Source organism: Aphelocoma coerulescens, chromosome 2, assembly GCF_041296385.1.
Source record: "Aphelocoma coerulescens isolate FSJ_1873_10779 chromosome 2, UR_Acoe_1.0, whole genome shotgun sequence".
In the NCBI taxonomy this organism is placed as follows: Eukaryota; Metazoa; Chordata; class Aves; order Passeriformes; family Corvidae; genus Aphelocoma; species Aphelocoma coerulescens.
The window spans coordinates 42,146,184-42,169,508 of NC_091015.1; the positions used below are offsets into that span (position 1 = coordinate 42,146,184).

The following is a 23,325-nucleotide window of genomic DNA, read 5'->3' on the forward strand; positions in this document are numbered from 1 at the left end:
AAAACCATTGTGGCACTTACCTGGGCTATGTGTCCAGCTTTCCCATATGCAGAAACAAGTGTAGGGATCAACTCTCACTTCCATTTGAGTAACTTGGAAGAAACTTTGAGAAGTTACTACATTGCAAATTGAGGTAAAGAAGGAGATGGCAGCTTTCATTTTTATGTGCCCAGGCAGCCAGGAGGGCCAACCATGTCCTGGCTGGCACAGAATCACCAGCTGGGCAAGGGAGGGGGTTGTCCCACTCCACTCTGCACTGGGGTGGCCTCACCTCAAGTGCTGGGGGCAGTTTTGGGCACCACAATAAAAAAAACCATTAAGCTGTTAGAGAGTGTCCAAAGGAGGGCCATGACAATGGGGAAGGGTCTGGAGGGGAAGTCTTATGAAATACAGCCGAGGTCACTTGGTTTGTTCAGCCTGGAGGAGACTGAGGGGGGACCTCATTGTGGTCTTCAACAACCTCAAGAGGGGGAGCAGAAGGGCAAGTACTGATCTCTTCACTTTCACAACCAGTGATAGGACTCAAGGAAATGGCATGAAGCTGAGTCTGGGGAGGTTTAGGTTGGATATCAGGGAAAGATTCTTCACCTGGAGGGTGGCTGGCAGAGGAATGGGTTCCCCAGGGAAATGGTCCCAGCACTGAGCCCGTCTGAGTTCAAGAAGCTTTTGGACAATGCTCTCAGGCACATGGTGTGGCTCTTGGGGTGTCCAGTGCAGGGCCAGGAGTTGGACTCGATGATCCTGATAGGTCTCTTTCAATTCAGCATTTCATATGATTCTATGATTTTTCATAGACTCCGATCAAGCTTTTAGTCAGACATAGGGAAGTTAATTGTCTCTTTTCCCCCAGCAGGGAGCTACCAGAGCAGGCCAAACTGATATGAATTGTCACATTTGCTGTTGTGCTGAACTTGAGTAAGAGGTTTGGGGAGGTCTGTTGTTTAAGGGGTTCATTTTAAAAGGAGTGTTCATGCTATGACATTATCTATGTAGTGGTCCTTGCATTGATTCCTTAGTAAACATGCACAGAAAGAATACTGACTGTGCAGATCAGGAGGAAGGGCTATGTAGACAGAGTGTCTAATGTGCAAAACAGCCACAGCATTGACTGGAAGAGGGCACACAAGCTCTCTGACACCAATGCCTTCTCTGCGGGATAGTGCTAACTGAGCACACACTCGTTCATCACTATTTCGGGGCAGGATTTTAAAATCCTGAATCCTGAGCCAGAGACCTGAACAGAATCCCTAAATCTGCCGTCATGGAATCTTTTCTGAGTGAAGGTTGTCTCCAGTTTAAAGTATCTGGGCCAGCCTGAGGTTTCAGTCCCTCTCTAATGCCTGTGTGTGTTGCTGAGGGTCTTAGAGACCATGATTTAAAACTATGTTCAGGCGAAAACCTAACAGCCAAAAGCAACCGTAACAGTTCAGAGCTTCTGTTAAAAATTTTGAACACATCTTGCTAAAGACTAAACGATTAAACAGGCCTGTTTCATGTACACCGTTGCAGTGGCCTACAGTGGCCACAAAGAGGCTCTTGTCTCCCTTGGGGAGTGGGATGTGCCAAGTTCCTTCCTCCTCTCTTGCAAGAAATTCTACAGGCTATATTCACTTGTCATATATTTTCTTATCATTAGAAGACTTGATCGACAAGCATAAAAATTATGTGCAAAGATTTTTGACCATGCTGAGAAAAAACCCCAAACAATAAAAGGTTTAACACCAATACATAATGTGGAATATAAGGACTAACGGTGGCTGTCTGTCTTGGCCTTTATGCAGTGAATCAGGATTGTAAATGTATTTACCTTAACACACATATAATTTATTTTTCCAACACCAAAACCAACTTTACTTCCTCTTTAAAAGCCAGAGATCTCACTCTGGCATTGGAAAAAAAAAAAAAAAAAAAAAAAAAAACAACAAAACAAACCAAACAAAAAACTGGCAATGGAAGATTGGGAAGATTGTATCCTATGCCAGTACATTTAGATTTTTTAAAGAAAACTGTGACTTCGTTAGAATTCAAGAAACAAATTGCAATAAAACGTTAGGAATACTGTAATACACTCGTAGCGTGGTATCACACAGGACCCCACAAAAAGGGAAATGTCCTCTGTGATAACAGTGAAATTGAGAAACTGCACCGGTTACACACAGTTATCACGGGGGAAGTGACAATTTCAGGGTCTGCCCGAAGAGCCTAACGCCTTGCCAATGCCAAAACAAGTCTGAAGCACTCCGATAAGTAGAAGTGATGAGAAGAGATAAGAGACCTTTTCAGAGGACAGAGAGAACACAGCTGGAAAATGTATCTCTACCATGTGCGAGAGTAAGTTCCTGTAGTGCTGAGTAGATGTGCCGAGGAAAATGCAGTTCAGTAGGTGGGAAAGAGAAGCCACTGGAGAGATACTTAGGGAGCAGGTTGATTGTAGTTAAAACCTGTACCTCCATCCTGTATTTTTATTTGGGGTTTCTATTGACCGGGGCTTGTGGAGAATCTCTTTGCTTTTTACTTTTTTTTTTTTCCTTCCGGCTACTGTCCCATGTAACTCGTCTCCTTTATTTCCAGCTTGCTGCAGCAACCGCATGCTGCTCCTGCCCCCGGCACGCAGGAAGCCCCCAGGCCACAGGTGGGGTCGCGGTGCCGCGGTGTCCCCGTCCCGCCCCGGCGCCGCCTCCCGTCCGCGGGCAGGGCCGGTGCGGCGGCGGGGAGAGCAGCGGGGGGCGGGCTTGCGGCTGCGGGGCTGGGGCTGCGGTCCGCGTCCCCCCGAGCACACGCAGCTCCCGACGGCCTGCCCCGGGCAGTCATGGGGCACCGAGCCCCCGAGCCCCGCGGGCCCGCTCCCCCGGCCCCGCCCCGCCCTGGTGGAGCCGTCCCCCGCCCCGCCGCGGGAGGAGGATGAGGCGGCGGCGGCCCCGGCGGAGGCGGCTGCCCCATGGCGGAGGTAAGGGAGGCGCGGGCGGCCCCCGCAGCCGCCTCGGCCGAGCGGGGAGGGCGCGCATCGGGGCGGGAGGTCTGGGGTGTTCGTGGGGGGCGAGCGGTGGGGACGTGAAAGAGGACGCTTTTCTGAGCCAGGCACTGTCCCACAAAGAAAAAAAAAAAAAAAAAGAAAAATATAAGCATGGGGGGACACACACCTTCGGCGGTGTGCGGGGCTGGCCCGTGCCCTGCCCGCGTCCCGGGCAGCGGGGAGCCAAAGCACCGAGCGGCGGGGCCGGGCTGCGGGGCAGCCTCTGCTAACGGAGCGAGCCGCGGAGTCTCCCTGCACCGGAGCGAGGTCAGCCCCGCAGAGCTGCCCTGGCCCGGGCACACGCCGGGCCCCAGCGCCGCTGTCACCTGCCAGGCAGAGTTGTACGGCCAGGACGGACGATTCTGCTTGGCATTTCCTCCGGCATCGCTTCTGTTTTCTTTATGTGGGCACACAGGCTTCTCAAGAATATCACGCAGCTGCAGAAATGCAGCTTCTCCATAGTGTATCACATAGTGCACCCCTCACCTGGGCGCAGGGCACGTGTATGTCGTAGTCCGGTAACTGCACTTGTCAGGAACATTTCTTACATGTAGAGGATCTTACTGTGCCAAGGCTATCCTCTGGGCTCCCTTATCTGCCCTCCGTTATCAGCGCGGCAGTTTGAAAACTCCCCGTGAGGCAGTAAGCACCAAGCAGTGCTGACCCATTTCCCTGGTTATTCGTGCCTCATGCAGTCCGTGCTGCGCTTCTTTCTCCTTGCACCCACCCTGCCCTCGTCCTGCACAGAGCTGAAGAGTTGTGCACAGCTGTAGCTCCAATATTAGCCAAGCCACTCAGCTGCGGCGCCGGCTTTTCTCAGTTAAATTGCTGTTGAGAATAGAGTTTCATTGTTTCGTGCGTAGTTTATGATCTGGGAATTTTGTGGTGCGCTTCGTGGATACAAAAGATACAGGAATGCCAAGATGGTGGGCTTGTGACTCTGATGTTCAGTACGTTTTGAAATATCAAGTTGAACTACCAACATTTTTCAAGTTGGTTTTGAACAATTGTGGATAGCTGGTTCTTATTATGAATTAATGGACCAGCGTCAAATGGTAATTGTTAAATTTTCATGCATGGTAGATTTTATTTTTCTTTTTAAATTTTATTTTAATTTTTTTTTCTTCTCCCCAATTTCCCCTTGTGTTAACTTGGTTATTTCTGTAAAGTAGTTGCAAAACTAGTTTCAACACCCTGACTGTAAGAGATGACTCTTTTATGTGGAGAGAAGATGATTCATTTCTTTGCTAAATGTAGGTCTGGGCCTCTCTCTTAAGTACAATGCATTTAAGTGAAATAATGATAGGAGCAAGACAAGGCATTTGTTCAGTTCTTGAAATAAAATGTAAAGGGACATCTATGTGGAAACCCCCATGTCTCCTCCACCAGACTTCTTTTGAAGCAGATGGCAGCTCCAAAACATGAAACTCAGATCAAAAAGTAGATCTTTGTTTTAAAGGTGGCCTTTGGTAGGTTTGACTGAGTCTACGTATGCTGTCAAAATGTTCTTGTAATAGTATAATGATTGCAGAGTGGTTCAGCTGATTTATAGCATTCAATTTGCCTTTTGTAAGAATAGATTTGAGCTATTTTTAGCATTTCTCTTATCCACGCTAGATCAGGACAAGAAGTCTATGTAAACAGGTGGAAGTATTTGGTTTTTTTCTGCCTGGTATTGTGTTACATCATGAAAAGTTTGCAGCTGGATTTATCCATCCCTGGATTCATTTTATTCATTGAACTCTGGTCCCTGCTGAGAACATTGCTGGCAACACAATGCAAGCTGTTGGTCCTCGTCCTTTGAGATCTGGTACTTAAAACTGCTCTTGAAGACAACTGCAGATGAAAAAGAAAATTAATTCAGTGGCCAAAGCATGCTGTTGGAGCATGCTAAACTGCAGGGGTTTGCCTATTTTTCTGTCCTGTGCTAAGATGAAGTGAAGTGTTAGAACAGCCTGAGCACTTTGGTTTTGATAAGGAGTGAAGTGAGCAGGTGAGTTCCTACACTCACCTTGTTGCCCAGCAGTCTGGGATCATCCCTAACCTTCATATTCACTATATTCCCCGCAAACTATTTCATGCTGTTAATTTCTGTAATCAAACATAGGCTTGCTCATGAAGTGTAAACCCCACAATATCTTACTGCCTTAGTAATAAAAACAACAAAATGTATTTCCTCTGAAATACACCCTTTAATGGAGAAAATAATCATATTATCCCATTGTCTTGCTACTCATTTTCTTAGATGGATGTGTGTTAACAGGACCAGGGATAAAAGTGTTTGTACCACTGCAGAGACTACATTAAAAAAAGGGGTTTTGTTCCAAGTGCTGAACTGTCCATACTACCCTGTTCTGCATCCCCTACAGCAGGTCAAAGCAGGCTACTGGTAGATGTGCCCTAATGGCTTAGGGTATTAGTTTAATGCCTCTGCGCTGTTCTGATCTGGGTCAGCTACAGAATCCAAGCTCATAGGTTTCATTCTCAGGGATGTTTGAGATTAAGGTACCAGGATTCCTCCCTGAGAACCATGAGTTTAGAGGAAAAGAAGTAAAAAAGTAATAAACAATTACTTTGGGTAACTGGAAAAACATGCATTAGTTCATGCAAGGAAATGGATTCATTTCTGTAGTTATGAAAGGTGGTGATTCAGGCCCTACCTCTTTGCAGAACACCGCACACCAAGAGTCCAGGCTCCTGTGGGCATGTTTGCTAAGGAAACAGATAAAAAGCCACCTAAGAGTGAACCAGGTCTTTTCTTTGGGGTGATTATTTCTCATGCTACTTTTTTTTCCAGATCCAACAGTGTAGTGCTGCACCTAGTCTTTCTCTTCAGTTTGCTGAAAAAAAGAGACTGCAGTCCTGGTTGGGTTTTGTTTGGATTTTTTTTAAGGATTTATAATGGGAGCACCACTTACTCCTTAATAGTCAGCACTTGTTTGAATGCTGACGTCCCCCTATTGAAAACAGGGTACCTAACTTTTTTTGTCCTACTCAAACCTACGCACACAAGTAAGTCACATTGAGTTACTCACACACGTAAAGTTGGGCATATCTGCTTATTTTTCCCCAATGTGCTTGTAAATTATTGTTGGATTGCTCAAGGAAATAGCTTATTATAAGGAAAACTAAAACTGAAATTCAGTGAAATTTAGAGGCACTGTGTGGCTGTGTACATTTTGAAGTTTTAAGCACAGAAAAAAAAAAAAAGGAGGGGACAGGGGAAGACATGTCGCTGACACTGGGTGTAGGTCTTACATTGGTGGGGAAAAGAGAGAAGCCATTCTACAGGCACCTAACTTTGGTTACATTCCATGCCCCACTCTGCCAGCTGCGTTTTCCTTAGGCTTCTCAGTGTAATACTGCCTCAACAACACTTCTGAAAGCTCTTACACTGAACCCTAAGTCCATATGAAAAATGGATGAGACACATTTTCCAAAGCACCTTAAAAACTGCGTGTGGGGAAACGGGAGGCCTCAGTGCCGCAAGATGCGGCATCAGTCCTATGTGTGTGGTACTAATATTCCCAAACAGGGAAAGTCTCAAGAAGCTTGTCATTCAACAGTGTCTTAGCTGAAGGTCTTGCAAGGGTTCAGAACTGCTCTACTTGATCCAGTGATTCTCTTTTCCCTTTCTTTTTTTGTATCAGTATTTCTAATGTAAGTATATGTTTATGTATGTATGTAGATATTTGAAGAAAGGGAGTTTAAAAACTCAATGGGTTCTTTATCTTTTACAGAATATACATGGAAAAATGGATGGACTGTGTAGCTCTTCTACTTTTTCTCTGTGTTAGTCTTACAGTAAAAATGTTCATTCTAAATCCCGTGAACCCCAGGCACTGATGCTGCCCATGCCAGCAGAAGAGACAGTGCCTGAATGAGGGCAGGAGTTGCTGTTTTGGGTCATTGCCCTGCATGTGAAACAAGCTCCAGCTTGGGGTGAGACAGAGAAGGATGGTTCTGCTCCTACACATCAAGTAGGTTTGTTATACCTGAATGCATTGCATTCTTTCAACAGATCTTTGAGGCCCTTTCCAAGAGCTGAATTCCTGCACTCGATTAAAGACCTGCTCTAAGGAATAATCGACAGCATAACATTACTGTTGTTTATGAATTACAATATTTAAGGAAGAAGATGCACAGTGTATAATTTGTATTGTTTGTACTGTTGTCTCTATGTTACTGTTTAGAAAGGGCAGTTTGAGTCAGGTTATGTAAAATCTCATACAAACACACTTCTTTGAACCCTGTCAGAGGCAGAGTTTCATGGTATTAAAGCACTGGAAGGGGGGAATCCATCCCAGACTTTGAGCACCGCTTGAAGTGTTTATATTGAGTGAGAATAATTCGAGTTACGGATTTTTTCTTTTTAAATTTTTTTTCTTGGTGAATGTCAAAGTTTGGCAAAGTGAAAATTAAGTATGAACCAGGTAGGCTTTTCTCTTAAGGTTTTTCTCTGAAGGCTTTTCCCTAGTTCATTTGAGAGCTTCCCACTGAAGCTGTGTGCTTAACTTACAGAACATATTTCAAATTATTCTTTTCTTTTTTTCTTTTTGAATTCATTGAGCAGTAGGACATGGCAATATTGCTGTGGAGGGACATCTGCAAATAGATAAATGGGCTGGGCCCCTGTTTGTGGATGGCCTTTACCTGTTGGCCAGAATTCACCTATGTAGTAAGGAGGTGGGGGAAGGACCTCATGGTGTTCCAGAAAGAGGTGGGATAAGAGAAGAACCTCAAACTTAGTCTTGAAAGGGTTTGAAAAAGCCAAATTCATTCAGAGAGAGTGTTAGAGGAAGTTAGAGTTGTGGTGTAGGACTGACTTGAACCAGCATTTTCCTGCTCTATGGAGAGTGGCCAAGATGTTCCCAGTGCTGGGGGTGCATGAAAAGTGCATGTGAAAGTAGATGAGGGAAATATCAGGCAGAAGGAAGGATTAGAGTGTGGTAAATGTGGAAAATAGAAGAGGAATTACATACAGTGTCGAGGGAAGGTGAAGATACTCAAATCCTAGAGGAGCCAAAGTGTCAAGACTGGCTTTTAGCCATGCTTCCTATTCAGAGTTGTGAGTTGGAAGACATTTGGTGTTGCAAAGAGGCTGGTAGCTTGGGAAAGCTGGGAGTTGGATGCCTGAGAAAGTATGTTTGCCTTGGAGGACTCAAAAGGAGGACATCTGGAATCAAATTGTGTACAAAGTTTTATCTGAAAGGGTGGTCCCTGAGTAATTTTATGTTTCTTGAGTAGTGACTACATCATACCAATGACGATATACAACCAATCTAGGGTAAAGGTAGAGCAGGAAGGGAGGCAGAACTTACAGAACCCCGATGTGAGGTAGTTCATTGACCACAGAAGAAAGTATCTTGGGGCACCAGAGGCATAGAAAGAGGTTTTGGGTTTGGGGTTGGTTTTGGTTTTGGTTTTTTTTTTTTTTGGGGGGGTGGCGGGAGGGCACGCTTTGGGTTTGGTTTGGGTTTTTTTACTGTGCTCTGTCTGAAAGAGTGACTGAATAAATTTAATTACCTTCATCACATTTACTGTCAGGGATATTGCATACTTTACTGATACCAAAATTGGATAGAAACTGGAAAAGAAACTTTCTAACACAATTTGAAGTATTAGACAGCAGGCATTCTTTACTCTCAGTACGCTGAACACACCCAGGGATATCTCCTCTAATTGGGTGTGTGTGAAACTTTACAACAAGGTATTTATTCATCATGACCAGAGATATTCATTACAGTGTAGTTCCTAGCTAATAGGGAAACATCACTTTTCCTAGAACTAATTTGCATGCATGTGCCTCTTACTGGAACTCCTTTTATGGTCCTAGAGGGTTGTCTGAAGGGGTCTCTGGTGGTCAGACTCACTGAGTGCTCCCAGTGTGACAGATGACCTTGCCTTGAACTTGTCTTAGGGCATGCGCTGTTGCTTCTTGTTACATGGCTTTGCCACAAAAGCCACTGTATTCCTCATTATCGGTTTATCCACTGGTTCCAGCTACATTTAGCATCCTGTGTGTCTACTTTTGCGTTCTTTTATCTACTTTGCTGCTTAGTCTTTAAGCTCTATTTAGCAGCTTTGAGGGGACCCGAAAATTTTTATTCTCTTTGTTGTCTGTCATTACAATGAAATCAGTTTCTGGTGGAAAACATCTGCACGGGACCAAATGGCTGGAGTGTGCACCTGTTTGGTGTGTATGTTTGAAGTGGTTTTAAAAGCTCATTTTGAAGAGGATATTGAGCTGTTTTCAGCATGAAAACTGATGTTTTAATTGAAATCAGTGACAACACTATCAGTCTCTGTGTCTTCAATTTTTACCTGTCTCTGCCTCCATCTGGGCAGTAGGTTGGTGTTAATTTTGTGTTAGAACAGAGTGCCCAGAGTATGTGTGTTTTGTAATAGCTGACACAGCTGGCCCATGCTGTCTAAAGCCCTGAAATGCATGTGGTTAGAGGTGCTACCATCTCCCTGCAGCACACAGGAGGGCTCTCACAGGGAGTGCTTGGTTGCAGCCCAGGTGGCATTATTAGGATTTAGAGTAGAAACATCATAAATGTTTGACAGGTGCCGCATTTGGAGTCACATCTATGAACCACTTGATTTACTCAGTAGCATTGCTTAGCTAGCATGGTTTATTGTCATTTTTAAGCCTAGCCATATATAACATAAAAGTTACTTTGATATTTGGTGTTTCCATCAACCATTCCACCCTCCACACGTCCTTAACCCTGGCTGCATGAAGTACTCTTCTGTTCTGGTGTTCTCAGGATATTTTAGGGCTCATTATGAATATAGAGAAACAGCAAGAAATACTTTTTTTTCTTTTTTTCTTATCTACTAAGTAGATAGCAGTTTGTAAGATTATCATCACATATTTAAAGTACACAGGCAAAGAGCAAGACCACTAAACTTAGAGCTGAATGATATCAGCTATGCATCATTATATTTAATTATTCATTGTATTTGATCCTACCAAGTAGTAAAGTGAAACTACTGGTTATGTTACTAGGAGCTGTTTTGCTTAACTTCTGCTGGCATTGTGCAAACTTTAAGGATCATTTCAACACAAACCATTCTGTGATTCTATTCTGGAAATGCTACTTAATTATTCAATATGTGGCGAAAAGCACCAGGTCGGTGCCACATCTTTTCAGCTAATAACAAGGAGAGAGCTAGTTCTACAGAGAAGTGCAGTTAGTAATGGTGAAGGGACAAAAGTTTGTAGAAAACCATCTCAAAGGTTAATAACATCAATGGAGCAGTTTAAAACTTAACGACAAAAATAAAGAGAGCATAATGTGGAGTAATTAGAAGATAGCACATGAACAAGATACATGAGTAATCAGCACCAAAAAAAATATTCTTTTGCAAATAATTGTGGTCATGTACCTTTGCTCCAGCGCTGGGATATTTGTAGTGATAACTCTGAGTCTGACTGCAGTGAAAAAGCTTTCCAGGGGCAGGTGTCCCCTGCCTCTCAGTGCTGTCTGTGCACCCAGCCAAACCACCCTGTCTGCTCTGCTCTCTTCCAGCAAGACCTTTCTGTTACTGCAGAGACAGTTCAAGTATTTCTGGTACTTGTAGCCCTGGGTTGTGTAGGTTTACTCCTGTGTGCCAACTGCACACAGATCAATAGCTGAAAACAGCTTGATTATGCTTTCTGCTGCTCCTTCAGAGGGAGCTTATTCACCCACCCAATACACCGCAGTAGGCCTGTTTGTATCTTGGTGTCATTACAGGTTCTGCTCCCTATACTTTCTTTTAAGGACAGTAGATAAGACATGGGTGTAGGAAGCAAGGGGAGGAGGTATGTGGAGGGGTGGTTTGGTGTACAGTACACCCAATTCATGCTGAGATCAATACTCTGATTTACTTAATTGGAAACTGAAAGCTCTGTTTTTAACACAGAGTAAGAAACTCTGGAAACCTGCCAGAGCAGGCAGCATGCTTCCAATTAAGTGTAGGCCAGGCCACCCACAAAACCATACCTTCTCTCACTTCCACATTGATTCTTGACCCTCCTTAAGTAGCAGTTTTGACATAAACTACTATTTTTCGTATTCCAAAGACTGACAAACTGAAGCCTGTAGCTGACCTGTGGTAAGCTGCACCGCAGGGAAGGGGCAGGTGTGCAGTTAGAGCCCAGCCCTCCACATGCAAGGCTGGTGGATAATTTGGTAAATCAGACTCCATCTCAGACTGTGTTCTTGATGCAACTGAAACTAGTAAGTGGCAGAAGCAAGATGAGAATTTAAGATGCATGGGATTTTATATTTTTTATTATTATTTTATGGAGAATTTCAGTGTAACTCTCGGGCTTTGTGCTTGCACAGGGGTCCTTCCAAATGCAAATCGAAGGTTGCCCTCCGGTAGGGTTGCAGTTTACCATTTGGAAACAGTCTGCTGTTGGAGGCATGAACTTCCACACCCTCCAGTGGTAGAAGTGGAAAGGCTGCTGCGGTAGATGGGTTTGGTGGTATTATTAAGTCTTCTACAATCAGCAAAAATCAAGTCTCTCTATACAGAGACAACCACATGCTGTCTCAATTTCTTGGACTCATACTGGTATCACTATAACTTAATTACTGTTTATTCTGTTACCCTTGTTGCAAAACAGGGAACAGGAAGGACAGAAATACTGAGTGTGGCAGCACAGTAAATAGTATCTACACCTAATCCCTCTTGTCATTAGATTAATATCCAGACTCTGTAATAAAGCTTTTGTCATTAGATGTACATTTAGTCTGTAAAATCAAGGTATCTTTAAGGAAATGCCTTATTCAAAACCAGTGTGGCTGTTTCTCGGGGAGACACCCCTCCTATTCTCCCTGTAGCAGTAGTCCAGCAGTCAATCCCAAGTGATACAACAGGCCTGGAAGAAAGCATTCTGTTGTTGAGCTGTGCTGTTGTTCAGCCATTCTTCATCACTGAGGAAGACTAACAAGCTGGTGCAAGGTGTAATGTCAGAGCATAAGCCTTTATCAGCGTATTCCAGGGGATTTTTGTGAAAAGCCAAAACAGAGAAACAAAGGTGAAAAGGTTCTGGTTGATTTCTGTGTAGATTGTCTCGCTGAAATGATCCCATAGGTAAAAATTGGTGATGTGAAATATATGTGCTGTATCTGTACCACCACTGTTGTGAAAAGCTGGCTATAGGGCCAGGATCCTTCAGAAACTGCTCTGGTAGTGGTGGAAATAGGTTTTTTCAAAGGATGGATAACTTATTGCAGTAATAATTGCTGTGAGCAGCCATGAGTATATTTTAATATCATCTGCCAGAGGGAGAAATGGTGTTAGTAAGACTAATCTTAAGAGCCACACAGTGCAGCATTATTAAGCTCGCTCAGAAGAGCTGACACATTCCCTTTGGTAAGCTACAGGGAATGGCCATGACTGCAAATGTGTGACCCTGCTTCACTCCCTTCCACACTGGCACCTCTGCTCCATTCACATCAGCAGGAGCTCTCTGCAAAGATCAGAGGGAGATTCTGACCTCTATTCGGTGCTTAAGCCAGAGAGTCCTTTAGGCAAAATGGTTTGTGATCCTGTAGTGCAGTTGGTACTCTCAGCCTGGAAACTAAGGGTAGACACCATCTATGGCAGAGTAGAGAAAATAGTCAGACATTTTTTTTTTCTTAAAAAATGTATAAAAATGAATGCAGACTCCAGATAAGTTCCAAAATTTGTCATTAGAAATATTCCCCTTCTCCTTAACAGTCAACAGTTTTATAAAGTAATAAGAAAAGACCTGAAAATTCAGTTATCTTTGACATCCTGGGGAAATTAAATCCACAACAGTTTTCACAAATTTCTATGAGCTTCAGGAGCATTTAGTTTCCCTTTCAGAAAGGAGATATCCTATCAGGTACATTAGAAATTCCGTTCTCCTCACAGTGGTTTGGGGAAGGACCATCTCCATTGCAGACTTTAGAAGACCAGCATCATCTGCAGTCAGATTTCCACTGTAAGCAAGTTGAACTGTGAGGATTTTGAATGATCTGTAGAACACACCATGGGCTCTTACCAAAGTTACCCTGAGCTTTTCTTTTCCGTGGAAATTTTAAAAGGAAGAATCAAGTTGTGACTCATACACCTTCTGCATTCAAACCCAGTGCTTGCAGTTGGTTTTTTGAGGCATCACTTTATAGATACTGCATTTCTAACTGTTTCCTGCATTTGCCTCTTCTGCAGCCAGTAGAGTAATGAACTTGCTGTGTTATCCAGGAGCTGAATGCTCTGCCACAGTAGCAGCTTTCCAGGCCACTTGGCTCCAGAGGAGCTGCTTAAGGTCTTTAATAGCAGTTTTCCTTAACTTCTTACTCACTTTTGATGATCATGAATTTTATTAATTAGAATGATCAACAGGTCACATTATTTGGACAAGTATTAGGTTCGTTTTCTGTAAAATTAAAGACTAGCTGTGATCTTGCAAGCATATAAGTATGGGACTAACTTCATGCCTGTGATCTGTTCCATTGGACTCATTTAAGTGTTTGCAGGTAGTTACTTACCATGTTCTCAGTGTCTTGTATACTAAATTTCCTCTCCTCCTGTTGGTTAGGAGGTTTGTTTTGTTGGTATTGTTGTTTTGTATGTGTGTTTGTATGTTTTTAGGCAAGTAAATTTGTTTTCTCATATTTGGCAATAAAAAAATCATCTGGTCATTTCCAACTGCAGCTGACAAAGAAGACATAATGTTCTGGAATATAATTTCTAATGACTAGAAACTGTGTTAGGCATCATTGAAGGAAACTTCACTCTTACATCAGAGTGACAGATGAGTGCCCTGTAGATCTATTTGTTTTTCACAAATGGCTGTTTATAAAGCTCAAGTTCTCTTTCAGTCTTGAAAAGAAAGTACAGAAAAATTGAAAGCCAACAAACAAAATTAGTTTAAAATAAAATTAGTTTCCATATTTTTAAATATTTAAATAGAATGCACAAAATTGAAAATAATATTCATTTATTTTAAGATTATATTTAATTTTACTCCAGGGTCCTGTTTTTAAACTTTTTTTTTACATTTACTTTTTAATGTGTTTTGTATGAAGGAACAATTTAAATACTTTTATATGTTTTGATGACTGTTACAACTGCAAGTTTTATATAGTTTATGGTTTCTTAACAAACCTGTAAAGTAAATTGTTTGCTGAGAATTTTAGAACTGCACACTATCTCATTATGTTTGCTGCTGTTAAAAACTTGCCATAACATTTTGCTGGGGATATATGGAAATAATGCAGTGTGGCTACTTGATTTTCTGGCTGCCATTCCACTGAGTTTGCATTTCAATAACACAGACTTGCCCTGTAAAAGCTGAAATATCAAAGTTTTTTTAAAATATAAATACACACTTTTAAAAAATACGAATTAGCACTGATTACTTCTTACTTTAGCAATACTCCAGGCCTATATAATAAACAATTAAGAAGTCTGATGATATGACTATAGATAAAATAAAAACTGAAAATTGCTTCTGAGGCCCCTAAATGTGAACAATTTCATAACTGGACATTTAAAAACTCCATCATTTGGATAAATGAGAATGGGTAATGTCTACATGGAAGCGATGGGAAACAGAGTTGCTATTACAATACAGGTAAGCCAGGGATTTTGCTAACTGGCCATATATAATTGCCTATTTTAATACTCCATCATTGAGTATCTATCTGGCTTGTATATGCTGTTGTGAAACTACCTCGAAAGACACTGATAGTCCAAACTTTTCATGAAATCACAACGTGGTTCTTTGTCTGGTTTAGAAGAATTTGTTTCCAGTGTCCCATTTCTACTGCAGACAGGTTCAGTGCCTGGGCACCAGAACAGGAGGTAGTGGCTGCCCCCCTGAACTGACACTGGTCTCATTCTGCCCCCAAAGCCTACACACTCAGTTCATCCACATGACCTGTTCAGTGCATATTTTATTTGGAATGCTATCGCTGTAGAAAAAAAGTGCATTTTAAAGATTAATTCTGACAGCATGCTGTGTAATAGAACTGTTTTATTTGTCTTCAGGATGTTGACCTGAAAGCATGTCAGGGACCTTTGGATGACTGCTGTCCACATCAAGGAGAGGATCAGCTGGAAGTGCAAGAGGAGGAGGAGGAGAAAGACATAAATCAAGTAAATGGTGAAAAAAAGGGAAGCAGGGAAAACTGAAGAGGAAGTGAGGGAGGATATAGAACTTATCACTAAGATAAAAAGTAGTGAAAAGAAATGGAGTGAAAGGTTTTGAAAGGAATAATTTATTTCCTCTTTTAATTTGAAGTGTTCCTTGCCAGGGCAGGAAAGGAATGGTCACTTCAGACAATACTTTGTGAATGATGCTCTTGTACACCTTTTTGAAAATTGCCTCCTTCCCTCAATCCCCCACTATTTTTTGTGTAGTTGAAATACTCTCAGGTTTACAGAAAACACTTGCAACTAACCATTTTTCAATTTGGGTTTATTTTCTCCATTGTGAAAGTGTTGTGCTTGTGGGCAAGGATGTTTTTGCCTACAAACACTAGAGACATGGATGCTAAATTATACTGTTCTCACCATTTATTTAAGCTTGATGCACAGAATTACATTTGGGACACTGGACTGTTCAGTTTTATTCTCTCTGAGAGCTACAATTAAAAGGGCACTCAATTTTCTTGAGACCGTGTGGGAGCTGAGAACATCTGATCCAGGTGTCTTGCCAGCCTCTCTGTTTGCCACTCCCCTGAGAGCTTGGCTTTGAAAAAATACCTGATTTTTCCACACTGGTGGGGAGGTGCAGCTTCAGAGGAAAGCCCAGTTCTGCTGCTGTGGGCAGAGCAGGGATGCTCAGGCCATGGAGCTGTTCTGCTCGTTCTAGCAGTGTGTCATCTCCCATCAGGATGAAGACTTGATGATGGGGTCAGCAGCAGTATTGCACTGTGCTCTTTTTCCTCTCAGACTTTGATTTTTACCTCCTTTTACATAAAATAACTGTGCTTTACAATGCATTTCTCTTTTCTTTTGTCACAGAGCAACTGCAACCATGGAGATTCCCTTCTCTCCTTAGAGGGCTATTTACAGCTTCTGTCATCGCAGGTGGGAAACATGCTAGAGGTAAATGAGAAAATACAGGTATTGCCAGTAGATTGGAATACAGTCAGCAATTACTGGGTAATGACTTACTCTGTTAGATCAAATAACCACAGCCTTCCCCACCCACTCTGGGAATATATTAGCAAATCAATGAAGTAAAACTTACCTGAGGATGCTAAAGAGGCTACTATCCACCTTGTACCACAGCTCTCATTGGCTCTACTTGAGAAATTTTCCCCAGCAACTTGTCTGGTATAAGAGCTGTGTCTTTACTGTGATCTGGTGTTCAAAGCTGGATGGATCTACTGGACAACTCAGTTCAACTAATAGTTGCCTTTCTGAAACCAATGCAAATTTGTATTTATGCAGCAGCTGTGTTTCTCTAGAGCAACACTGATTTATTATACAGTAGCAGCTATTGAGCATTTGTGGTGAAAGATTACAGTTGTCATAAATATTGGGTCAAGTGCTTACAAGGTTACTACTCTCAAGAAGAACAGATCCATCTTCACTGCAAATCAGGTCAGTCAGCATTAGTAGTAAACCCATTTAGTGTTTTGGTTTTTTGGGTTTTTTAAAAATCTTGTAGCCGTCTGATACTATATTTTACTTTCTGTGTGCCTGTCTTCACAAAAAACAGTTGTTACCTTAATTGAAGTCTCCTTCTCCCACAGTTCATAGGTGCAACCTATCCTTTTCTGCAATACATCAAGGGCATCTTACATACACTTCCCATCATAGGATCCTCTTCCAGGGTTATTAGTGTTTTCCATGTAACTTCATGCTTATGTAGTTTTGGGAATCTCTAGGTTGGATAGTACCTTCTACCCCACAAATTAGCCTCCTCTTCTGTTCTGCTCTGGAAATGGATTGCACACTAACCAGATGTAGAAGTTCATCAGTTTAATTTTCTCCATTCTCCTCATAATTTGAAAGGAATTTGGCTGTAGCCTTTATGCAGCTATTACAAAACACAGTTGCATGTTTTATTTAACATTATTAATGCACTGCCATCTTGTGACAATCTATCTGTTGAATATGGATTGATTGTTTCTTCCAAGTATCAAGTCTTTACAGCGAGTGGGATTTTTTAATAGCTGACTGCTAAGAATCATTCTTTTTAAGGGATTAGTTGAAAATAGCATCTCTATCTCAGACTAGAGACCACTGCAGGTGGTCTAGTACAAGGCAACTCCCTAGGAGAAATAAGGCAAGACCTTCTTCTGTTACCTGAGCTCCCAGTAAGCATAACAGAGAACTTAAGGTGTTCTGGTCCTTAGGTACTTCATTCCTTCCCTGTGGAAAGTGCTTTTTACATAGTCTGTTTGCTGAATGTAATCAGAAAGTCCTTTCCTGAGACACAGTGAGGACACTCAACTATGGAAGAATCCTATACACTTCTTACTTGATGTTTTTACATTTTCAAGTACTTTGTATCCATCTATTTTATGACTACTCTGCTTGTCAACAAGCACCCGATATAATCTTGGACAGTGGCTTTGTGCTTTTAAGACCCAGCAGCTATAACTCAGGTCCACAAAAGGTGGGCCTTAGTGCTACTGCAGCATTACCAGTCCAGTTTATTGTTTGGACATCAGGGCCAACAGATCATGTATCAGCTTTGATTTTGTAAAAAAAACCCTGAGTAGTAATTTAAAGTCAAGACATCCACAAAAGATGTGATTTGGTGGGGGGGGATGTTACCTCCAAACTGATTAGTAAAGAAGTTCAGCTTAGTTTTGGATGCAGTAGACCTCAGTTAAGTGGAACTAAACCAAATGTGGCACCTCACAGCCCCAAAAACTTCATAAATTGTAAAATAAGCAGTGAGACTGTGACAGCACAGTCTTAATGTTCCTGGCTTCCACTCCTCTTTTCATCACCACTGTCCTCACTTCTGCAGATGAGTTATTTATCTTCTTTAAAAAGTTCATTTTCTTTAGCACCTTGAACCAGCTCACCCTTGAATCATCAATACCACTACCAGGGAAGGGTAATGACCCCTTAGAAGGACCTTTTTCTTAGACCAGATCAGAAAGAACAGATAGGCTATAGTTTGTACACGTGGCAACAGTCCCATGTTTACCTCTCAACCCTCATCAGTCCCACACTGTCCTTTGCCAAGTACTTCTCCCATTCCTTCAGTCACTTTTCTACTGCACCCTTCCTGCTTCCTTTTGCCATATGCCAATACAGATTATGCTTTGTACAGATGGGAAACAGCATTCCAAATAGCTAAGAGTTTAACATACAAAAAATTTGGCTTTAATAGAATCAAATAGTGGAATATTAAAGAATAAATTGATCATGACTGTGTAGGTGAGGGCTGTAGAAACATTCATTTTGTGAAAGATTCCATTTTTTCCCCCTTCATCTTTTAGGTGAACTTACTGGAAGATCCACAAGTTGCTACTTCTAGTAGAGGTCAAGACCCATCACCCTCACACCACAATATAAATTTGACCCAGACATTTCACAACAGTTTGAGTCCTCCTGATGCAATGCTACTAAGAACAGACTACCCCACTCAATCAAAACCAAGACACTTACAAAGGCAAGAGTTTTTTCCTCAATCAAGCTCTGATACCACAAATCCAGAATCACTATTTCATGGGTCAAATTTGACAGGGCTGTTTTCAGCTGCTGACCTTAGAAATCTAACAGCCCATGATGATAATTTTGATGAAATTAAACTCATGTCTTTGGCTTTGGAGGAAGGCTTTAGTCCTATAGAAGTTTCTCAGATCTTTGAAGAGCCTGGCTCAGATTCAGGACTATGTTTGAATTCAAATCACAGCACCACCTCTTACTCAGTCTGCTGTGAAGGTGCTGTTGGGTACAGCAGTAGTGTTAGATCTGCTCCTTCACATGGCTTAGGAGCTGTTGGTGGCCACTGCCAAGAAAACACTAAACACAGCCTTGTGGAATATCCAGGTGATACAGAGTGTTCTACAGAAGCCATGCTCCCACAGTTTCTTCATAATCACACTTACAATCAGCTGCCAAGTCAAGCAGCATCCACTGCACAGCCTCATCAACAGATGTGGATGAAGAAATCAAACGAAGTAAAGGATAGGTGCCATAATTCTACTGCTACAAACCGGAGCAGAGATGAATGTAGTGCCAAAGCTCTGAGAATACCATTTTCAGACGATGAAATTGTGAGCATGTCCGTCGACTCTTTCAACACACTGCTAGCAAAGAACCAGCTGACAGAAACTCAGGTATCACTTCTACGTGACATCAGACGAAGAGGAAAAAACAAAGTAGCTGCCCAAAAATGTCGTAAACGCAAACTGAATGCAATTCTTAACTTGGAAGAAGATGTGTGTAATCTCCAAACACAAAAGGAGAGCCTTAAAAAGGAGCACTCCCAGTGTAGCAAATCAATCAACCAGATAAAGCAAAAATTAAACAACTTGTACCACGACATTTTCAGTAGATTGAGGGATGACCAGGGCAGACCTGTTAACCCACGCCAATATGTCATTCATTGCGGTAGCAATGGTAGTGTTCTCATAATTCCCAAGCACTTGGTCAAATCTGAACAGAAACAAGGTAACAGAAAAGACAAGAAACAAAAATAAGATGACTGAAGATCACCTAAATCACCTATATTTGCCTGAAAGCTTGTGTGAAGACTAAAGGTCAGTGATTACAACAGTTCAAACAGAAACAACTACGCCTGAGGACAAACACTCTGTGTTCAAGGGTCTGCCAAACCCAACCGCGATCTGTTAGAAAGTCTATGAGCTGAGGCTTCTGGATGAGGAAATCTGTTTCATTTTATTTACAATTAAAGGTGCTAGACCATCAGTGTAGCTTTATAGACCTATGTTAAAACTAGAATGTAGTTACTGGTAATGGGGTCAGAGGGGAGAACATCCTGGCGTAAGTCAACTTTAGATCAACATTACACATGCAAGAAAAATGTTTTAGTCTTGTGTACTTGACTCTTCATACAGAAAATGAACTTATTTTATTCTCTAGCACTGAAAGAAAAATTATAGTTTTAGTGCATCTTCAACTTAAATTCGCTGTGGATTTACATAGTCTCAAGAGAGAACTGCATGCTTTGCATTTATTCAGAATGGCTCTGATTTTCCTAGTTTTCCTTTGAGGAGAGCAACCCGGGAGGGTACTGCATTTTTCCTCACTACTTTCACCATCGTAACTCCAAGCAAAGATAATCTACCACTTATTTTACAACTCATACAGTCAATCTGCAAATAGATGCTGAAAAATGTGTCTGATTCAATATTGTCTTACCTGTATCCTCTGCAACTGAATCATTCTCAGCTTTCTTCCACGAAAATGACCAATGGTGAATGAGTTCCTGTTCTGTTTCCTTGTGACTGTTACACATTTAGTTGTGTACCTTCCCTTTTCTGCTCATTTTGATACCTTTGTCAAGAAGTACTTGAGTTTTCTCTTTGGCTTTTTAAACTGGTATTTTTAAGGTGTCTTTAATGTTCCAGATTTAATTTTTTAAAATAAATATTTTACTTAATCTTTAAACTAAATTGAACCAAATTGCTGTTTATCTATACTTGTAATTATGAGATTACACTCTGATAGTGCTCCAAATGAAGAGGTTTTGGGTTTGACGTTTATTTGTGCTATTAAAAAGGAGAAATTTTATTCACTCATGAACTTACAACATCCTATCCTTTACTGTTTTACAGCCTGTAAAAGGTCTGCAAAAGAGATGGCCTAAAAGGCCTATAATGAATGATAAGGAAGGAATGTTGAGGTATATTATTATGAAAATTACTACTAATATTAATGTCTAAATAACAACAAATACTTATTTGTTTTATAACTAAAACACATAAAGCCGGTATTAAAAAAGTTCTCATTGATCATGGCATGATGACAATGGAGCAAATTTACATTCAGGTATGTTAAAAAAATCACTTGCACCAAACACATAAGAACTACATATACAAGCAATACAAGCTTAAATGCCAAATTATACCTTCTGAAGAAACAAACTGCCACTAGCATGTAACTCACACTGGCTGCTTGCACTTAGCTGTAGCAAAACTGGTACTATCAAATGGCATTTTCTAAAAGGGGAGCACTAAGATAGTGTCAAGGGCACTGAATTACCAATAATGAAATCAGCCTGTTTGAACAATTTGCTCAGCATTTTCTCTTAAAAGATTTCTTTAAATAAATGTGTGCATGTGTTCGTTATCGGTTTCAGCACAGCCTCAAATTGGTCAGTGTAAATTCATAGCAGAAAGTCTCATTACTGAGGCCATGAAATTTCTTGCTGTTGGTTACGCATCAGCGAGAGACACATCTATCCTAATTGGTATTCACATAGGATTTGTCTACTAGCTACATCAGAAACTTCAACCAAAACATGCAAGAGGTATCAGATACATATGATGAATTGTGAACTTTATTTCTAGTTGCAGGGGAAAAAGGAAGTACTTATTTAAGTCAGCATGATTATAATCAATTAAATGACATAATAAACATTTTTAAAGTCCATGCACTTACCCTTTGCAGGACCAAGTCCTTAACCCTACTTCACTGCCCACGTGCATAAATTCTGATACTGGATCAGGCTCATTAACTGAGAAATCCAGAAAGCCAAGTATTTCTGCTTTAGGGCCTCACATGGGGAGGAAAAAAAAAAGTAAAGCCTAAACTTTTTGGTGCCCACTCCTTCAGTAGCAGTGGCAAGTGAGCTCTGTGGATTTTGTAAGGCCAGCTGGTAATGGAGTACTGCATCTACCCAGTTGGGAAACAGCTACATGGTTAAATTTTGGCACATGCCAAAAATAAAGCATACTGTAATCCTTTCAGAACACAATCCTAATGGAAAGCAGCTTACTCCAACTGTTCCATTTAAGACATCAGCCCCAACCCCATTATGTGTAAATTTGAAGATTGTAAAGGATTATGAAATACCCTCAGCTAATTCAACTGTCGTTTTTGTTCAGTAACTTTATTTAAAGTTGATGTAATCAATTGTTGATGTGTTGTTTTGATGTAATCAAAAGTTGATCAATTCCTCAGAACGCAACAAGCAACTCTACCCCTACAAAAATCTCTTAGCTGAAATACTAATTTTGGGTGGACTGCAGCAGTACTGATAGATACAATGAGCATTAGGTCTGGCTGTACATTTTTTCAAACCATCAGCTACCTGCCCACAGGACAAAACTGCAGGTAGACCAATGTCCTGTTTTTAGTTGGAATAGACTCTCTCACCTAAAAGCTCTTGCAGTGTCTTCCCTTTCTGCAACCAGGCTGTATTTAAAAATACCAAACACAATCAAAAACAAAAGGCAAAAAATCCACAAACAGTGCCTGGTCTTGGCTATACCTTACAGTTTCATGTCATTAAATGATGTGTGCAATTGGGCTAGACAGCCCGAAGCTTTTAATACACTTCATGTACTGGCCTTAGTCTGTAATTGCAACCCCTATACAAAATTGAGACATTGTAGAGTTGAGCTTTTCAGGTAAACAGGACTGATCAAAAACAAGTTGTTACTGAAATGGTTGTAAAATGTGGGTAACACCTGACTGAAGTCTGGCTTAGTGTCATTACTGACAGATCACGATTTTCACAAAATCAAAATCCCAAGCGTGCAAACCAGGAACTTTATTGTGTGAAAAGACACGTGGTATCAAACCTACTCTGGAGCCAGATGTGACAAAGCCATTATGGCTGTGTCCTACCTTACTACTACAATGTTGAAATGTAAGTCTCTGAAGTTAGAATGAAAACTTTTTAAAAACATAGCTGGGAAACCACAAAGCTGATGATTGTAAACGTAGCTGTTGCCAACAAAAACCAGAAAGACTGAAGTGGGAGTGTTCATTAAAATACTGTTCCCATGGTAAAGCTTTTAAGTAGTCTGTAACACTTCGGTGGTAATCTGCATTTTTATGTTAAATAAGAGGTTATCTGCAAGACATGAGGAAAGGTCAGATTTAAGTATAAAGGAAAAACACTGGGTGGTGGGGACATCACCATGCACACATACTACATTCCCATTACTGATGGCAGCAACACGCACTATGGAGCATTACTTGCTGGCTGCTCTTAGATCCATACCTGTTCTGGAGAAACACCTACCAGCAACAAACACAAGCCAAGTCCTTTATTAAACTGCAACACCCATAGGATGTTTCTTGAAATAGAAGGCTGAACACTCTCATAAGAGATCCTGTGAACAAGCCCTCCCAGAACACGGCACGCTGCTGAAACACTACAGACACTTTGA

General features: G+C 41.4%; 1 protein-coding gene across 6 annotated transcripts; it reads left to right on the forward strand.

Annotated features, from left to right (window-relative positions):
* Window positions 1-2,266: 2,266 nt before the first annotated feature.
* On the forward strand, window positions 2,267-23,275 carry NFE2L3 (NFE2 like bZIP transcription factor 3). Of its 6 annotated transcripts, none has more exons than XM_069007144.1 (5): window positions 2,267-2,331; window positions 2,572-2,632; window positions 15,035-15,142; window positions 16,013-16,078; window positions 18,457-23,275. In XM_069007144.1, the coding sequence occupies exons 1-5, from the start codon at window positions 2,309-2,311 to the stop codon at window positions 19,660-19,662; spliced, it is 1,464 nt and encodes a 487-aa protein (XP_068863245.1). In that variant the 5' UTR covers window positions 2,267-2,308; the 3' UTR covers window positions 19,663-23,275. The 6 variants fall into 6 exon arrangements, with proteins under 6 accessions (XP_068863245.1, XP_068863243.1, XP_068863244.1 ...); XM_069007142.1 differs by having other exon boundaries at window positions 2,268-2,331; window positions 16,013-16,096; XM_069007143.1 differs by lacking the exon at window positions 2,267-2,331 and adding an exon at window positions 2,355-2,383 and having other exon boundaries at window positions 16,013-16,096.
* Window positions 23,276-23,325: the final 50 nt, after the last annotated feature.

Bases quoted from the DNA above. Each gene is read 5' to 3' on its own strand.
- NFE2L3 (XM_069007142.1), top strand. From the start codon at position 2,309: ATGTATCTCTACCATGTGCGAGA. The intron at 2,332-2,571 runs GTAAGTTCCTGT...CTTTATTTCCAG, and splicing joins TATCTCTACCATGTGCGAGA to CTTGCTGCAGCAACCGCATG. The intron at 2,633-15,034 runs GTGGGGTCGCGG...ATTTGTCTTCAG, and splicing joins AGGAAGCCCCCAGGCCACAG to GATGTTGACCTGAAAGCATG.